Source organism: Eretmochelys imbricata, chromosome 2 (genome assembly GCF_965152235.1).
Source record: "Eretmochelys imbricata isolate rEreImb1 chromosome 2, rEreImb1.hap1, whole genome shotgun sequence".
Classification (NCBI taxonomy): Eukaryota; Metazoa; Chordata; order Testudines; family Cheloniidae; genus Eretmochelys; species Eretmochelys imbricata.
The window spans coordinates 230,147,463-230,166,404 of record NC_135573.1 but is presented as its reverse complement, the minus strand read 5'-3'; the positions used below and the strand labels follow the sequence as shown (position 1 = coordinate 230,166,404).

Below are 18,942 nucleotides of genomic sequence, written 5' to 3'. Positions count from 1 at the left end.
TCAAGATAACCGGTCATGTCCCAGTTTCTTTTAATTAAACTAGCTATTCTTAGCATGCTGGTGAAACTCATAAGTGCAATTGCTTAATGCCACTTGATCATAACCTAAACTAAGTTCAAAAGTGTCTGTTGGTGCTCTAAATGCAAAGAAGCATTTATTAAAAAGAATTCTGCATCAAGAAAGTAAAACAAATCTACAAGAATTGAGTCATGATCTGCTTTGTAAAACCTATCAAAATTGTGCAAATAAAAGCTCCTGATGTTATAAAATTATGTAGTTTGTGGTGTGTTTGTAGGATAAGATATTCCTGATTCATCTCAGCACCTTCTTCTTACCGGTACTAGAAGATTATCCTCACACATCAGGAATTGCTCAGGAGAAAACTTTGACTGTCCTAGTATAAAACAGCAACAGCTGACAAATCACACAACTTTAGAAGGGCACAAGTTCTGGAAAGGTTTAATTTCACCTTATTTTTCCAGCCTAATCCCCCCCCCCCCCCACACACACACATCCCCCATGATTTTATAACATAACGTCATAGTGAAATCAAGACAGCAGTTGAACAGATTTGATAACAACCATATCACTGCATGAACTAGCCAGGCAGAGGCAAGAACGAATTTGTCCAATTCCCTCATCTCCAGCACAGACGCAAACCAGTCTCACGTGACAACCACCTGCCACTGTGCTACAGGAGACTAAAAGTTAGGAAGACCCTTTCTCCAACTCAGTTTAAAAAGTATAACACAAAGTAGTGTAAATCTTAAATGACTAAACACAATTCTATAAACAGGTTGTCTAAAGGCTAGTGACCTACTTACCAGATGATGGAGGCGTTGATTTTCTGGAACTAGGTACTATGTCACCCAAACTGGATGATGAATTTCCTCCTGATTTACTAGAGTACACAAGAAATCAGTGTTAAAAGTCTTATCAGTAGTAAATCAAGAATGTATTCATTCTCTCTCTTTCAAACTATCAGATGGGTCACTAAACAAAGACAGGCAGTATTCCTGCTCTCAGTGTAAATTTACACTTTAAATAAAATGTATGCACACTTTGGGGACTGAGGGATTGTACACGTCAATTTGTTTCCATATTGGTCCAGTTTTAATGCCTAATGATTTATTCTGCTGGTAGTTATATCTACTAGGAAGATATACCTACTTTCATTGTGATCTTAATATGAACACTTTTTCAGTAAATCCATTGGACATACAGATTAAAATTTTTGCCTTCATATACTTTCTCTCAGAACTGCTGATAGTAGTTCTCAAGGAAGAAAAAATATTATTTTCAAAAGCACACACAACAATTGATCATCACTATGTGGAACTAGTACCTTTGGCAAATGCAAGGTTGGAATATCCACAGCTCAAAGTTCTGAATGGAAATGCCTCATCACCAGATGTATACCTCTTATGGTATTTGCTTTGGCTTTCCAATGGTCAATACCTGTTACTTCTCACTTCTTTTTAAAATGTTCAGATAAACTAACAATCAAAACAACATAATCCAAAAACTCTGATGGAAAGGTGCTGTGTGTAGGGGTGTGTGTGTGGGGGGTGTGTGTGCGGGGGGGGGGGGTGAGAGATAGAGAGAGCATTACAGGTAAGAAATGTTCCTTTTCTTCAAAACAGTGTAAATTACAATAGTATCCCAATTATACAGAAACTAAGAATCTCCAGAGATGTTTCTGGAAGCTTGTTAATTATTAACAAAACAAACACTTGCCTCAAATAGAAACTAGATTCACTCAGTAACAATATTAAAAAAACAAATTTTATTTACCTAGAAAAATAGAACAACTAACTGGATAACTGGTTTATGATTCATGGCACAACCCCACTAATTGACAGAGATTAGGAAGAACATTCCCCTATTAGCAGTTTGTGCCATAAATATTTAGTATAGGATTTCTTGCATCTTCTTCTGAAGAACCTGGTAGTAAATAGCATCAGAGACAAGATACTGGATTAGATGGACTAATGGTCCAAGGCAATTCCTAAATGTTTATGTAAAAGAAAAAAGATGGCTACATTTTCTTAGGGGTTTAGTTTTCTCCAGCATAAAGCTTGTAGAGAACAACTTTTCCAAGATGGACATGAAAATAATATCTGCAGAATAACTGACTGATTAAAATAGAACTTTAAGATTACCTTTGTTGGGAATGAAGGGTTGATCTGCAATACCAGCTTATCGTTTAGAAATGTAGCATAAAGTGGATCAGCAACTGGAGCCTGACCCTCTGTAACCCCCACGTGGAGTTTGTTAGCTGTAGGTGATCCTACCCAAGGGACTTCAACTGGAATGGCTGCCAGATCCCTCTGACACAATTTCCCGGCACACTTGGAGTCATGGGTAGGGAAGGATTGGAGTAGAAACTCCCGCTGAGGCCAATACAGAGGCTTTTACATGGTGTGATCTGGGCAAGCAGTTTATGGGGGAAATGATGAGCTAGGGCTGCTCAGCCACTCAGTGGGAGGGGGCCAGCCTAACTTAGAGAGACAGTGAGCGAAACTAGTGTATAGCAAGTGACTTTGGGCTTTTTTATTTTTGATATTGGGCAACTGTTTTCATGCAGTTACATCTGGGTTTTTTATCCCGCTCGACTCTGGAGCTGCTTCCCGCTCCCCACCCCCCGAATTATGCCCCACCCAGTGTCATAAACACAGGTCCCCCATCATCATGACACCATGACTCTCACACTGCCTGCCAGCCACCCCTCCTCCCCCTTTTTGGTGCAGTTTTAGGACCAAGCAGGCTTGATTTTGGTGATTTTCCTGGCTGGGACCTGCAAAAGTAAGAAGCAGAACAGTTCAGCTAATCTCTGATTACCTCCCATTCCCCACAAGGGGAGTCTTTTTGAACTGCAGTGGGAAAGTTGCATGGGTCAGGCAGTTCCAGCTCTGTGGAGACTGTGTCCAGCGTGGAAGAGCCCCGATCTAGTGTCAACTAAAAAGAGCCAGCTGAGACCTCCACAGGACTCCAGGCCAGGCAGCATGCGAGCCTGGTAGGAGCCAGGAGAGGAGGACTCTGCCCCACCGAGGTGTGGAGACACCTTAAGGGAACCCATTTTGTTTACGCTGGCCAACATTCACAGCTTTGTAGCACACACCTCAGGACTCAACCTCTCAGCATATCATTTTCCTGGGAAGGTGCCAGGGAGGGAGCTGGGGGTTGGGGAGAGCTGTGAGTGTTGGGAGGTGGAAAATTTGTTGGTTAGTGTCGAATACTTTTTAGTTAACCCTAACCCTTTCCTTCCTCAGATTGTATTTTCCTGCTCCCTATAAAGTCCCCTGTGTAATACTGTTACTTTTTGGTGTGGAATTCCATTGCTGGAGTTTGGGTTGATGTACTTCATTGTTTCTTATGTACTGGGTTTTATACTTCTTGGTCATCAGCAGCATTATTCGTTTTCCCAAGGGACAACACCCTCAGGCACAGTAAGGAGCCATCTTGGGTGGAGGCACTGAGCATCAGACAAAGAACCCAGGACCTACTCCATCGGAGGACTGGGGAGAAGCCAAGTAGGAAGCACCAGGGAGGAGGTTTGAACACTTTGCGGGAGGGGCTACAACTCTAAAATGCAAGAGGCTTTCTGATAAGCTGCTCTCAATCCATTCTCAACATTCACATTTACTAGATATAGTAAAACTGTAAGTGGTTACAGTCATGTTTTAAGTGACAAGCACAGTATTCAGCAGAGTCTGAACAGAAACAAATGTACTTTATACATGTTTATGAAAAGCCCACATCAGAGCTAAGAATTCTCACAGGGAAGATGTCTCTAACCCAGACTGGGGGTTAGAAGATAAGACAGTTTTTGAGTAGAGCAAATAAAGCGTTTATTTGCCCCTCTTTACACTAAGCCACAAAACTGGTCCATTTGAATTTGTATATCTTTTTGGTAGATTCCTCCTGAGAAACTAGGGATTCAGAAATCTCATCTGAGCTATCTAGCTAACTAGTCTGTGCCCTCTAGGAGCCATGACAAAAGAGATCAAGATATGAAATTCAGAGACTTGGTCGGTAATGGCAAAACTTTCAGACTCATAGGATTGGCCCCCACCATCTCAGACAGGAAAGGTAATTAAATCTAACTTGACCATTAGAGGACAATCTAGCCACCTCCTGCCGAAGTGAACACATCGATGTTCACTGTAATTTGCGCAAAGGACTTACATATGCCACCTGGGTGTCACAAACTGTCCTTGAACCATCATTAAGTTAGTCTTGGATGGCATGACAGACAGATATAAGGAGACACTTCCTCACTGTCTGGCCTGAAACTATGGAAACCTCGGGGTAATATAATTAAGAATCTTCTGTGGCAGTGTGCCTTGGTACTGCAAACATATTACAATGGACTGCATCCTGACTTTAGTTAAACCAAGGTAAATCCAGAGTGACTCTACTTTCCTCAGTGAACTCTGCCTGTATTTACTTTGGCTTGACTTGACTGAAATCAGAATTGAGCTCAACATTTGAACACTTGCTGACTGCTGAATTGTCCCTTCCCGGTTCACATCATGCTACACTTCGGTGTCAAGAAGGCTTTAATTTGAACCATGACTAACACGGCCCCTGTGTTGTTGTTGTTATTACTAATTTGTATTTCTGTAGTGCCTGTAAGGTCTAGGCATGAACCAGGACACCATTGTGCTAGGGTACAAACACAAAACGAAAATACAAAAAGCTGCCCCAAAGAGCTTACAATCTCAGTATAAGACAAGAGACAACGGGTGGAGACAGACAGACAGGGAAGACAAGGAAACAATAAGGAAATATGGATCAACGTGATAGACAGTGGACCAGGAGTTTAGTCACTGTTAAGTTGTTTTGTTTTGTTTTGTGGAGGGGTTGGTAGACATCATGGAATAGGAGAGTTTCAAGAAGAGTTCTGAAGGATGTATGTTAGCTCTGTGGATTTTTATGGGTACTACGTATATCCATCAGGAATAAGATGGAACCTGCAGTAATTTCTTTAGTAGTTTATACATGTACCGTTATGGAAACTATAACTGGCAGAAACATTTAATCACAATCTGATCTAGAACCAGATGTGATAGCATTATCTCCAGATCTCCGGGGCATGCATTTCCAAAAACACCGTAACATCCACTTTTGAGTCCTTGAAAACTCCTCAGACACCTCAATTTAATCTATCCTCTTATTTAAAAAAACCCAGGATAGTTCAGGTCCTCAGCGGGAGGGTCATTTCCTTCTCTTCCAAAGACACCCAGGATGTTGAAGCACTCCTCCTGGACCTTTCAGGCCATATTGGTGCCAGTTTCTGACAGACAAGCTTGTGGCCCAGTGAGAGAACTACACTCACATCTGATTATGTCTAAGACTCCTCCTTCAAGGCTTTTCATGCTGCCTTAGCTCTGGATTTAAGCAAGCATCACAAGCCCAGACACAACACAAGGTATTTGCCCTAATATCTGATAGCTGAAGGGGATATCCTGGAGAAGATCCTACATCCAAATGCATAGTGATCCTTGCCAAGGCATTACAAACACAGTGAATGACACAAATACAGGAATGTAAACCAGTATGCTGAGTACACCAGGCACTCACTGGAAATATTTGAAGCCACAGGACTATTTTCCGTATCTACAAAAGAAAAATGGACACAAGACAACATGCCTGGATAGCAAAGGTAACAAAACAAAACAAAACTCAAAATGAGACCCAAACTAAAAGATAACAAGAAAAAGGCAAGAGAGACAACAGTAAGTAGTGTATCACCACTGCTTGGTTCTTTGAAACCTTGATGTGCTGCCAGACCCTTTCAAGAAATATTTTTTTTAATTTAAATAAAGTAACAAGGTAAATTTACTACTGCTACTTGACCTGAAAAGTACATGCAACAAGCAATCAAAGCTGAATTTAACAGCTGCAAAACTGGCACACAGCATTATCTGAGAGAAGCTTAAAATTCTGCCTGGAGAGAGAAGACAAGTGAAGAGTGGCAGCTACTGGCCACTGGAACAGCTGAGTAGGTTGGTTCACCGTCTACTGAGGAGGCTGTTCAATGCACTCAGAACTTTATGCAATGCAAATTCCAATTTGCCATGTGCCAGGGACATCAGAGCTACAAAGAGATGATCAGTTCTAGCATGTACCTCTGGAAGAGCCTTATTTATATATTCTCCCTCTTGCTGCATGATTGATTGGCTGCCTCCAGACGATGTGAGATTCAGATAAAGGCTAGTTTTTATATTTAAATCCTGACATTTCCTGAGAACCATATGGTATTTTAGCCATTTGACTCCCATTAACTTTTTAACCTGCATCTGAAAATGTAGGTGAAAAAGGTTACATTTCCATTGCAAATATGAATGCCGTGTCCTCTTATAAGAGACTGAATTTATCACTGGTATTTTTTTTCCTATATGAAGAATAAAATAAGTATACCAATCTAAGATAGCAGCAATGTCAGCCAGAACTTCAGGAGAATGAAGAGCTTTAAAATCAGGAAGAGACAAATGCTTTGGTCAACACCAGGCTGGTGTGCTGAAGAGCTCTATGTGGTTTTGAGGGAAATGAATTCTCCCCACTCAAGACTGTGGAGTTACACAACAGTTATTCCATGGCCACTGCTGCTACCTTAGGTCTACAGTTGCCTGTGCTCTCACAGCATTCCTGATCCTCAGCAATGCTTCCCTTTAAAACAGAGCACAAAGGGCGTCCATGACATTCAGCTTCCATCCATGCTCTCTGCAAACCCACCCACAAATAGTGAAAACACACACGTTTTACTGCAATTAGAGCCCTTTATACGAGAGAAGGGATGAGTGGTATTTGCCACAAAATTTGTTGACATACTTATGAGGATAAACACGGCACTAGATATACTACAGTAGATAGTGTATCCTTACGGCATCTTGATACTGAGGTATACTTGGAGATATTGTATGTTTAATTTTAGGCAATGCTGAACACATAGTCAGACCTCAGTGATAATAGGCACACAACATCCAATATAAAGATGTACTGTAAAAGTTGTACTGACAGAGAAAAAAACATTTTGTTAGGCGGACAAGTATGTGTAGTCCGAGATAGGAAAGCATTTTCCTTGAGAAAAAAGTATTTCCAGAAGTGCAGATTCTGCTTTCAGTTCATAAGTCTATCTCACCATTCTCTGTGAATTCTAAACTAAACTAGTGTTGGAAATAGCTATAAAGCTGTGAAAACAAATTACAAAATGCTAAGAAATTCAGAGAGTCTGATTTTCAGTTGTAAGTAAACTGCACTTTTGCACACCAAATTTGCATACACAGATACCAATTTGCATTTGCAGTGGTGATATATGTGCACAGTTAGTTATCTTGTTGGCCCTCTCTATGTGCAAGTACCCAGTTTGCACACACAACTGTATATGTGCATACAAATTGGATTCACACAATTGTGAAACTCATCTCTGAAAATCAAACATGCAAAGTTAAGGCTGATAATATTTTTAACTCACACCATAACAACAATTTTCCTTACATATATGAGATTCATATTAATTGAATATTTTTAATTGTTTCAGGTCATAGTTTGTTTGCCCTTGTTTATCTATTTTATGTATTTCAAGAGTCCCCATTAACTTTTAAGGAAAGCTAAAGTACAGAATGAGTTTTGGATGAACTCATATTTTAAAACATTTTGTGAACTTTTAGGTTAAGACCTTGATAGCTAAAATTCAGCACCAGTGATATCTCTACATGACTTGAACACCCCTGAAATTAAGGATTCACACTGGAAATGCTGACACAGACTAGTTAGAATTACTGTGTGGCTAATGCATAACTCTATCGCTTTGAAATGAGAGTGGCACATTGTCCTCATTTAGACCAATATTCCCTGCTTTTTCTTAACAGTAGCAGTGAAACCAGACCACTAAAACTATTATTTTGTGACAGTGTTCCTTAATTAATTCAAAATTTTCAGAGTTAACAATTATATTAACTGAAGAGAAAACAATAAAGAAATATTGGATGCCTTGAATCTACAGTTATGATTCCTAAATTATACATCACAGTCAAAGATATTTTAAAATTTGCCTTTATTTTTATTACCTGGAGTAGAATTTTCCTTGCTTTGCCCTTTGTTCATGCTGTATCCTCATGTTTTCTAATTTGACTGGACTTGGTATGAATCCTATTTCACAGCCTTCTTTTACCAACCGTCCTATCCACCAGTCATTGTTAAACTTCTAAAGATATAAAGAAATGAAAAAAATACATGTATTACAAAATAATATTATTGGTTCATTTTAGTCTCTTTTTTTCAATTTGCAATCAATTCTTTTTTGTATAATTCCTCTCCAGTTAGTCACTGCACTAGACTATTATGGCTATGAAGAGTCCTGGGAATTTTCAGAAATACTTTTAAGAATAATTATAACTTGCAAACAATTAAAATGCACAAACTCTCTCTCTTAGTCTTCATGATTCTCCATCAATTTGAGTTCCCCTCCACCTCTCCAATTCAACCCTTTCCATTTTACAGGTTGTTCTCTATGCTTTTCAAATACCAGCATTCCTCCTTTTCTCCCACCTTGTCTCTCTCTACAGTGGACAATAGATACCTCTTCCATTCTGCTCCTACCATCTGTAACGCCCCCGCAACTTCCTAACACTTCAAAGCCTGTCTCTTGAGGCTTATTTTTCCTGGACATAGCCCATGACTTCCAACTCTTTACTTGGCATATAAAACTCTACTCTGCAAAACTCACCCTCTGCTCCATCATATGCTCTGAGACTTTGCCATTCCCCCCCCCCCCGCCCTCCGTCCTTATTCCTGATCTATCTGTATGGTATATTCTAATGAACTGTAACATATCCACATCCACATGAACAGACAAAAATTGAGAAATATTTTATGATATTTTTGTATGAACGGAAAAGTTACAAAGTAGGTTTAGCATACAAGACATCCCAGTTAACAGAATGTCACTTTATGCATACATGTAACAGTGAACAGATCAGTTAGAGCCACGCTTCATTCGTATCAGCTTCCACTACCACACAGCTCGGCAAAGAAGAGCTGTTACTTTTTATCCCTCACCCATTAGACTAACTTTGTTCCAGCATTGGATAGGTCCCATGTTCAGCTTTCTGGGAACCGTGTGCACATGCTATCAGGTGTTTTTGATCATTTATGAACAGAAAGTATGAGTTTATTTTGGACTGAATTTTCTTTATCTAATACAAAGTTAATTGACTGATTTTGAAGTTTTGGTGCATATGAGACAAAATGTAATTCAATATAATATTAACCAATGTGCAGGAGTTAGAAGAGCAAACAGTATGCCTGGGTACCTTTAAAAAGGAAATAAAGGTAATTCAGAATATAATGGGAATGGAACAATGACACACACTGCTATTTGGAGTACTGTGTTCAATTTTGGTCACTTCTGTGGAATTTTTGTGATGCCTGAGACAAATTTTAAGTTAACTTATTTAACTAGCAAGTAAACACAAGTCTGATGCTCTGTAATTAGCCTGACTGCATAATGCTGCATTCATGCCACTGGCTCCTGTCTTTGTGAATGAGAGAACAGGTGAATCAACAGGAAGTAAGGGTCTGTATAGTATCTTTGTAGGATGCACAGTAACTTCAAACGTGAACTTCCTGCCAAAGATTAACTCTTTAAAGACAATATGATATAGTGATATCTTCCAGTGGTAGAGATAGGAAAGAGCCACAGAAGGGCAATGAATATTTTTAGAAAATGTTTCTTCACACAGAAGTCAGTGGACACTCAGCCCAAAGAATTCACTGCTGCAATGTATCACAGTCAAATACTGTAACAGAATTTTAAAAAGGGACTTCATAACATTGTGACCAATAACAACATGCTAAAATTACTTCAATATTACAAACACTAGTAGAAGGCCTTGGCAGCAGGATATGAGTCCTGTCCGTGGCAGTGCAAAGGTGTGAGAGACTATAAGAGGTCACTGTAAAAGCAAACAGCACTGGCCAAAGGAGTGTGGCCAGAAAGGGCACCGAATCAGCAACCCTGGCAGAGTACTGAATAAAACACTAACAGGAATTAAAGTCAACTTCTTTGGGGGAATCCTGACCAGACATGAAAGCACTGAAACACCACCCGCTAACCAAAGAGTGACTATATGGGTGGTTTTTGGTATAGAAAGGTGTACTTTACCTCACCTTATATCATATTTACAGAATTCAAGCTGATGTTGGTAGAGAGGAAATTTGTTACTAATTCAATGTAGAGAATTGTACCACTGGAGAGGTTAATTTCCGATTGGGTTCTTCTTCCTTACTCAGGAGCAATAGATACTAATCACTCCTCAGAGACAGGACCAGTAGTCAGTGGGACTGCTATGAGTACCCGCATAGCCCCACAATATGCCAACATTTTTATGGCTGACTTAGAACAATGCTTCCTCAGCTCTCATCCCCTAATGCCCCTACTCTACTTCCGCTACATTGATGACATCTTTATCATGTGCATCCATGGGAAGGAGACCCTTGAGGAATTCCACCAGGATTTCAACAATTTCCACCCCACCATCAATCTCAGTCTGAACCAGTCCACGCAAGAGGTCCACTTCCTAGACACTACAGTGCTAATAAACAATGGTCACATAAACACCACCCTATACTGGAAACCAACTGACTGCTATACTTACCTACATGCCTCCAGCTTTCATCCAGACCACATCACACGATCCATTGTCTACATCAAGCTCTAAGATACAACTGCATTTGCTCCAATCCCTCAGACAGAGACAAACATCTACAGGATTTCTATCAAGCGTTCTTACAACTGCTATACCCACCTGCTGAAGTGAAGGAACAGATTGACAGAGCCAGAAGGGTGCCCAGAAGTCACTTACTACAAGACAGGCCCAACAAAGAAAGTAACAGAACGCCATTAGCCATCACCTACAGACCCCAACTAAAACCTCTCCAATGCATCATCAAGGATCTACAACCTATCCTGAAGGGCGATCCCTCACTCTCACAGACCTTGGGAGACAGGCCAGTCCTCGCTTTCAGACAGCCCCCAACCAGAAGCAAACACTCACCAGCAACTACACACCACACAACAAAAACACCAACCCAGGAACCAAACCCTGCAACAAACCCCGGTGCCAACTCTGTCCACATGTGAAGTCAATTAAAACTGAAATTGCAGTTTTGTATGACAGTATTAGTTACAATCCCATTTTGTGGGTGTATGTGAAAAATGCTGAAGTGTTGCCATGATTCTGTTCCTCAAAATTCTTAATGCAAATCCCTTTGTGTCACTGAAGATATTACATAGGATAAATTATAGAGGATTTCAGACAAGATTTTTTTCTTCATCGTGCACCCTTTGAATCTGAATTATTCCCTTTTATTTGTGTTTCATGTTTCACGGGAAAATTAATCATTAATCACCAATGTAAAATGGACTAAAATCTCTATTTATTGTTCCCTTTCCCTAATCTCTGTCTAGCTTTCTGTCTATCCATTGAGAATTCCTTTGGGGATGACTGTTCCATGAATGCTGGGAAAAGCACCTACCCTCCTCATAGATACTACCATTAATAACAACAACTGAATTCCTTGTCTCTCCGCAGGAGTGAAATTCGGATGATTTCAAAGAAGCTCGAGATGTTTTTACACATGTACAGATGAATTGTTCCAATCATTTTTATGCTGACTCCCAGCTTTTCTGCCTCTTCCACAGTTAATGACAATTTCACAGGAGGCAGATCACTTCAGCAGTCAACCATGAGACCAAAGAAGCAATTTTGCAAAAGCATAGCAGTTATGGTTACAACTAGCCTGGACAAAAAATCATTATACAATAACAACAGTGCATAAACACCTCCCATTTACTGCTATCCTGCAGCCTCAATAAACAGAAATTTGTTTATTAAGACTACTGCATCAGTGAGTAATAGGAATTGTTGTGCCCTGTCACAAGTGTCCAATTTTGGGGGCTCTTGGGAAGATCACCTTGGGGCAAAAACACCCTGGGGCACACTGCCAGGGAGCTGGGGACTTAGATTCAGGAAATAGATTCAGAAGAGAGCAACAGAAGCCTGTACCAGGTGGCTTCCCAGAGAAAGTTTTAAAATTATTTACTTCAGATGTTGACCTTCCACATTTTTTTCTTGCAAGAAAGGGAGAAAGAAGGAAGATTTGTGGGTATGAAACTTCCTTCGTGCCTGTGTAAAAATTTTCCAAAAACTGATTGGGAGAAAGGATAGACAAATGGCACAGACAACGTGATTAAATAGTCACTTGGGAGGCTAGCATAAGCATATTGATAGTTATTACATTGTTTATTTACTGTCTAATTTCTTATAACAATATATTTAAATGCTGTCTATGATATAATATAATTAACTGAAATCAATGAAGGTACTCCAGGAAAAAAAAATAGGGCCAAGGAATTTTTTCACAAGCATTAGAGAGAAGTAACTGTTGGCTGCTAAATCAGAACCAATCCCTATAGTGTGAGGACAGTGAATCCCTGCAGAGATTACATAATTGAACGTGCAGATTGCAGAACTAGATTTGTTTTAAAGCCAACAAAAGTGATACAATCATCAGAGAACATCATCATTTTCTTTTCAAATGTTATGCACTTGAAAACAGAATGTGCAAGAGATCATATACAGTGAGCACAATATTTCCAGGAAGCTATAAATCCTGTTGCATTGTTCCATTTTGGTAATATTTGTACAGTGCTTTGAAAATGTAAAGTGCTATGTTGATGTTAAGGGCTATTATTGTTATTATTATTAATAAAATAGTGAAAACAGCTGCAAGTTTTACTTACTTCTTTAACATGGAGAAAATCTTTTGCTTCAAATGAGATGGCCATGCCTGGAACTGGGACATCATCATCATGTCCTGCACTATAGCCGACATTTGTCCGGACTGCAAATGCAACAGGTTTTGTCTGCAGGGTAAAAGGTAAGCAGATTTTGAACATTTTCTTTCTCAATCCTATAGAGTCAGATATAGAGATATTGATATATCTTCCTGGAAGTTAATTCTCCCAATTAACACAGCAAAAACCACATGCCATAAAACTTATGAAATATAAGAACTGCTCTACTCAAAATATTTTTTGTTCACCATGTGACTATAACAGGTATATTCTAACAATTTCACTTGAGAAAAACAGCTGACATTCAGTTTCAAAGCAATAGAATCGTTAGTAATGTTCATGTAGAAATATAATTTGAATTTTCTAAAATGACTAGTGATTTTGGGCATCCAGAAACTGAAGCACCCGAAGTAGCTTGTCGCTACTGAAATCTTAGGTCAAAATGTCCATTTACAGCATACATTAGGTACAACATGTCCTTAAAAGCTCACCATCACAGTATTACATTGAGAATTACATGACCCCAAGACTTTTCCATCTATTAAATAGCCCAGCACTCTTCTCTTGGTGCTTAAAGTAGCTTAAAGTGTTTCCTACACTGAAAAGTACCTGTATAAAAACAGCATTCTGAAGTTCCATGTTTATTTTATCTCAATTGTTACATATTTTCTCATTTTATGAATGAAAGGATGTATTTTTAGCCACTAGTACTGCAGACTCACTCTGGATCTCAAAGTTCATTTTAGCTAATGCATTAACACCACTAAAACATTCTTCAGTCTAGTTCTGCCCTCACTTACAAGAGGGTTGCAAATTTAACCATGATCAGAAGTTGATTGCAGTTGGAACTCTCTCATAGCTGTGTTGGCTTTGCAGTGGAAAAAGGAGAAAATACTAGAGAAAACTTATTTTAAAGTGAGCAGATCTGCAGTCTACACTTACGCTATTATGTGTTATGCTTATGTATAATATTATGCATTAAAATATTTTTGAGATGAAATGCCCTTAAATATGCAAAGAGGGTTTGATTCTATGCTCTGTGGCAAATTGCCGGCACTGCTATGATGGGTCCTGCACTTTCTCTTCTTGTGCGGGGGGAGGGTTCAGGGAGCCATTTCTCGCCCCTGATCTGGGGTATTAACTGTCCCACTAGTATCTCAAAGAAGGGGAGTGGAGAGGGAGGGATCCGGGCCCGCCCTCTACTCCGGTTCCCAACCCAGGGGCCCTAGGGATAGTGGCAAACCACTTGAACTAGCGATTCCTTCCCCTGAGCTACTTCCCCCTCCGGCCCTTCAGTTTGTGGGGCTTCCTGCACTCTCTCTGCTTGGGCCAGGTTTCTCCCAACCCCTTGTGTCTGTAGAGTCCCTCTGCTCTGCACAAGCCGGGTTTCCCTTTACCTAGGGCAGTGGTTCCCAAACTTGTTCCACTGCCTGTGCAGGGAAAGCCCCTGGCGGGCCAGGCCAGTTTGTTTGCCTGCCGCGTCCGCAGGTTCGACCAATCGCGGCTCCCAGTGGCCGCAGTTCGCTGCTCCAGGCCAATGGGAGCTGCCGGAAGCAGCGCAGGCCGAGGAATGTACTGGCCGCCACTTAGGGTCTTGGTCTTCTGGCCTGCCACAGCACTTATCCAAACTCTGCTCTCCTTCAAACTGCTCTCTGCTCCAACACCAAACCACTCTGCTCCAACTGTCTGATTGAAGCAGGGGTTTTTTTATCAGGTGACTGACTTCAGGTGCTCTAATTAATCTATAACAACCTCTCTTCCCTCTACAGGGAATAAGGCTCTCATCATCCTGGGGCTTACATATATCCCCTCTATCACACTCCTGATGCCCACTGGCCATGCTGTATCACAGCTCATTTAAGTCAATGGTACAGGATCAGGCCTAGAGAGCACATCTGTTGAGTAAGAAGGTGCCAACTTTACTAGTCACTTCCCAGAGTAAAACCATACTTTAAGGTTAGTGGTACAGTGAGACTAAGTGACAAAATACAACAACCATTGTTAACAAACAATTAAATGTAAGAAAACCTATGTAAATGCAACATTAATGTACACATTTTAAAAACCCAAGTCATGAAAGTAAAAAATGTGGATTCCCAAAGCAATGTTAAAGCAAACATTATCCAGGTAGTAGAAACTCATTCGTGTTAATGACTACTCCTGGGGGAGTTCTGTGTCCCTGCATGTGTGCAGAATTCATGTACCCTGCAGTTTTCTTTGCTTCTCCACAGAAAAATGACTTCTGATGGGGAAGCAAAGGGAAGCTGCAAGAGCAGTCACACATCCCGCCCTGACAGCTTAGGCAGGTCATTTCAGGGATCCGGACCACCAGTAGAGACGAAAATCATAGGACGGGGGGCTGGGCAGTCATGCATGCGAGAGAGAGAGACACACCAGACACTCTGTCCTTCTCGCTTGCTATTGTTGCATGCTTGGCATGGAGGGGCAGAGCTTAGGCTTGGGACAGGCTCTGTCCCTTCACGTAGAGCAGAATGTATCAGCCTGCCTGCTTAGAGAGTTGTTCCCATTGTCTTTGTGAATTCCCCCAGGAGTATAAAATAGGTGTAAAAGTTTTAAGGCTCCTTTACATTGCCAGACTGGCGTAAAGGACAGTATGGCCTTATAAATGCTTATAGTGCTTTAGTGATTAGAACTGGTCTAAATTTTTGGACTGAAAAAGTTTCCTATCAAAATGTGCTCCATGAACTGTTTGCTACTGACCTTTCTGGAGATGGTCAGTAGCCAATATAAATCGTGAATTTATTCCCCAGCCCTCACTTGCTCTTCTGTTGCCTATGATGTAACACTGAACATATGGCTGCATATATTTGTTGACTAACAACTAGAAATAAAGGACCAAACTTAGCTACATTACTATTAGACAAAGGAGGTTTAGGGATTTCCTCCAATGCTCCCCACTCCCATTCGCCATTCATTGCATTGTAGTTTAAATAAATTATCTAAATAATTGAAACCAGCAGGATTGTGTTGCATTATTTTTACAAATAAAATATGCAGAATTTTGCAGAATTTTTTTTTTTGGTGCAGAATTCCCCCAGAAGTACAATTCAACACAGAGTATAGACTTTTCTGATTTTGTAAGTAAATGAACAAATAACATATACAATCAAAGAAATGGCATAATAAAATAATTAGTTTATTTAATTTTACAGGTGCAGCTTACTTTTGATTATTTTTGATAATGCATAGTTTACTTATAGATGGTCTGTAGGCTGCTGTGTAATTCACTAAATAATAATTGTGGGTTTCATTTAAATTTCTCCAAATTATTATCCAAAATCGAAGCTTTAATCTAAAAAGGGGAGGGAAAAAGAGCCAGATCCTTGGGGTCAGGTCAAACTATGCTTGTTGCAAGACCCAGGGTGATTCTGCCTTGATCCTTGACCCAACCAGAGCCCTAACCAGAGCCCTGAATAATTTAGAACAGCCTAAATTATGCCACCTACAGCAGTCTCCTAGGGCCTGTTCTGCTGGTTTAGAATCCTTGTAGCGTAGGGTACATTGGAGTCCACCTCCTGCTGCTCCAGACCATGGTTTTGGGCCACTCAGAAATTCCCCTGATATCAGAAGTCCCCAAAAGCCCTGACAGGCCAGCTCTCTGTTCCCTTAGTGCTGCAGATCTGCCTCAAACTCCCTAGTCCTCCTAGTTGCTAAAATAGTTTCAAAGTGTGAACTGGAGATAACTGATACCCTATCCATCTTAATAGAGTATTAACACATCTGTGTGACAGTTTCAATGTCAGCATTAACTATCTCACTGCTGATTGTTTTAGCAGAAGCACAAAGTAAACATGACTTATAGACACTTCTAGATTTGGAGACAAGAATTGGGGTAAGTTAAAGCGAGTAGCTAATTGCTGTAAAGTGTTGCTAGGGTGATGGATGAACAATTCAACACACTGCATCCCAAGTATAAAGATACCACTGTCTCTGCCCAAAAAAGAGAAGCGAAAAAAGGCAAAGTATCCTAACCCCACAGCAAAAGCGTCAGCTGCCTGAAACCAAAATCACCTGATACTTTTACCTGGATACCAAAAAGCCCCTAGTGCCATATCCAGGTTTTCTCTGCCATATTGTACTATCGCTTTACGTATTAGTACTGGCATTGCAGCAGTATAAAATAATAGGATTTAATATAAAAATAAATAAACAATACTTGGTATAGATATTATTCTATGTTGTTTGGATTGGAAACGGAGGTGGGCCATAAGGGGGAGAAGGGTCTCTGCTGCTTAATGTAGGCCTAATGTGCTGCATAGGCTGTGGGGTACATGATGTTTTGCAAGAGTAATGGAGTCTCAGTAATATAATGCTTCACTGCAGGCCTTAGCTATGGTATCTTTGCTGAGAAGTGGAGTAAAACAGATGTTTCTTTTTGTGAGAATTACTGGTTTGCACATCAGCAAAGTGGCAATTAGGGGGACTGTACTGTGCTTATGTAGTATTTTCAATTATTTGTAAATTAAAATGTAAAAGTTCAAAGTAGCAGAGTTACCATGGAAACTTTATTTCAGGTCTTAGAACATAAGAACATAAGAACGGCCATACTCGGTCAGACCAAAGGTCCATCCAGCCCAGTATCCTGTCTACCGACAGTGGCTAATGCCAGGTGCCCCAGAGGGAGTGAACCTAACAGGTAATGATCAAGTGATCTCTCTCCCGCCATCCATCTCCACCCTCTGACAAACAGAGGCTAAGGATTCTATTCCTTACCTATCCTGGCTAATAGCCATTAATGGACTTAACCTCCATGCATTTATCCAGTTCTCTTTTAAACCCTGTTATAGTCCTAGCCTTCAGAATCTCCTCGGGCAAGGAGTTCCACAGGTTGACTGTGCGCTGAGTGAAGAACTTCCTTTTATTTGTTTTAAACCTGTTGCCCATTAATTTCATTTGGTGGCCCCTAGTTCTTATACTATGGGAACAAGTAAATAACTTTTCCTTATTCACTTTCTCCACACCACTCATGATTTTATATACCTCTATCATATCCCCCCTTAGTCTCCTCTTTTCCAAGCTGAAAAGTCCTAGCCTCTTTAATCTCTCCTCATATGGGACCTGTTCCAAACCCCTAATCATTTTAGTTGCCCTCTCTGAACCTTTTCTAATGCCACTATATCTTTTTTGAGAGGAGGGGACCACATCTGTATGCAGTATTCAAGATGTGGGCGTACCATGGATTTACATAAGGGCAATAAGATATTCTCCGTCTTATTCTCTATCCCTTTTTTAATGATTCCTAATATCCCATTTGACTGCCGCTGCACACTGCGTGGACGTCTTCAGAGAACTATCCATGATGACTCCAAGATCCTTTTCCTGATTAGTTGTAGCTAAATTAGCCCCCCATCATATTGTATGTATAGCTGGGGTTATTTTTTCCAATGTGCATTACTTTATATTTATTCACATTAAATTTCATTTGCCATTTTGTTGCCCGATCACTTAGTTTTTTGAGAGAGTCTTGTACGTTTAAGATCTCAGTTGTACTGTTGCAATAATGTAGAATTTTAAAATTTAATTTTCCAAAGGAAAAAAATGGCACCTTTATGTGATCTTAATGTAACTGCAATAGCACAACTTATCTAAATGGGCATCCTGGAAAGAGTTTTGCAGTTGGAAGGACGAAACCGTGAGCTTCTTTACGAGGGATGGGGTGCCAGGATTGTTTCTATAGCTGGGTTTTAATAGGGAGTTCCGCTGGCAGTAAATATAGGAAGTGGGGTCATCGGTTGGGATTTATGTCAATGTGCAGTATAATGATGCATATGTATAGTAGGAGTTAAAGTGAGATCATTAGACTCAATAATTAAAGCAAAATTTGTGCATACTGGGGCTCAAAGAAAGGCCTCTGCTGGACTCCTCCTGATGCTACCTTTACAATAAATGGGAAACCAGCAGTTGCTGCCTGGATGTCTACAGTCATTGGAAGGCTGAAATTGGTACCACTTAAATATGTGCATACTTGAACTGGTAAGGAAAATGATAACTATCAGGCTACTTGAAGAAGTACTACTCAACATAGTTAAGGGTTATGATACCTAACCCTTAATAAT

General features: G+C 40.2%; 1 protein-coding gene across 5 annotated transcripts in view; it reads right to left on the bottom strand.

Moving 5' to 3' along the window:
- Window positions 1-18,942, bottom strand: part of CACNB2 (calcium voltage-gated channel auxiliary subunit beta 2) — a 410,678-nt gene that overhangs the window by 48,468 nt on the left and 343,268 nt on the right. For all 5 annotated transcript variants that reach the window (XM_077809441.1, XM_077809443.1, XM_077809442.1 and 2 more), the window contains 3 exons: window positions 12,812-12,934; window positions 8,076-8,212; window positions 825-901 (listed from right to left, as the gene is read on the bottom strand). In XM_077809441.1, coding sequence (XP_077665567.1) covers window positions 825-901; window positions 8,076-8,212; window positions 12,812-12,934 — 337 coding nt within the window. The remainder of the gene's footprint in view (window positions 1-824; window positions 902-8,075; window positions 8,213-12,811; window positions 12,935-18,942) is intronic.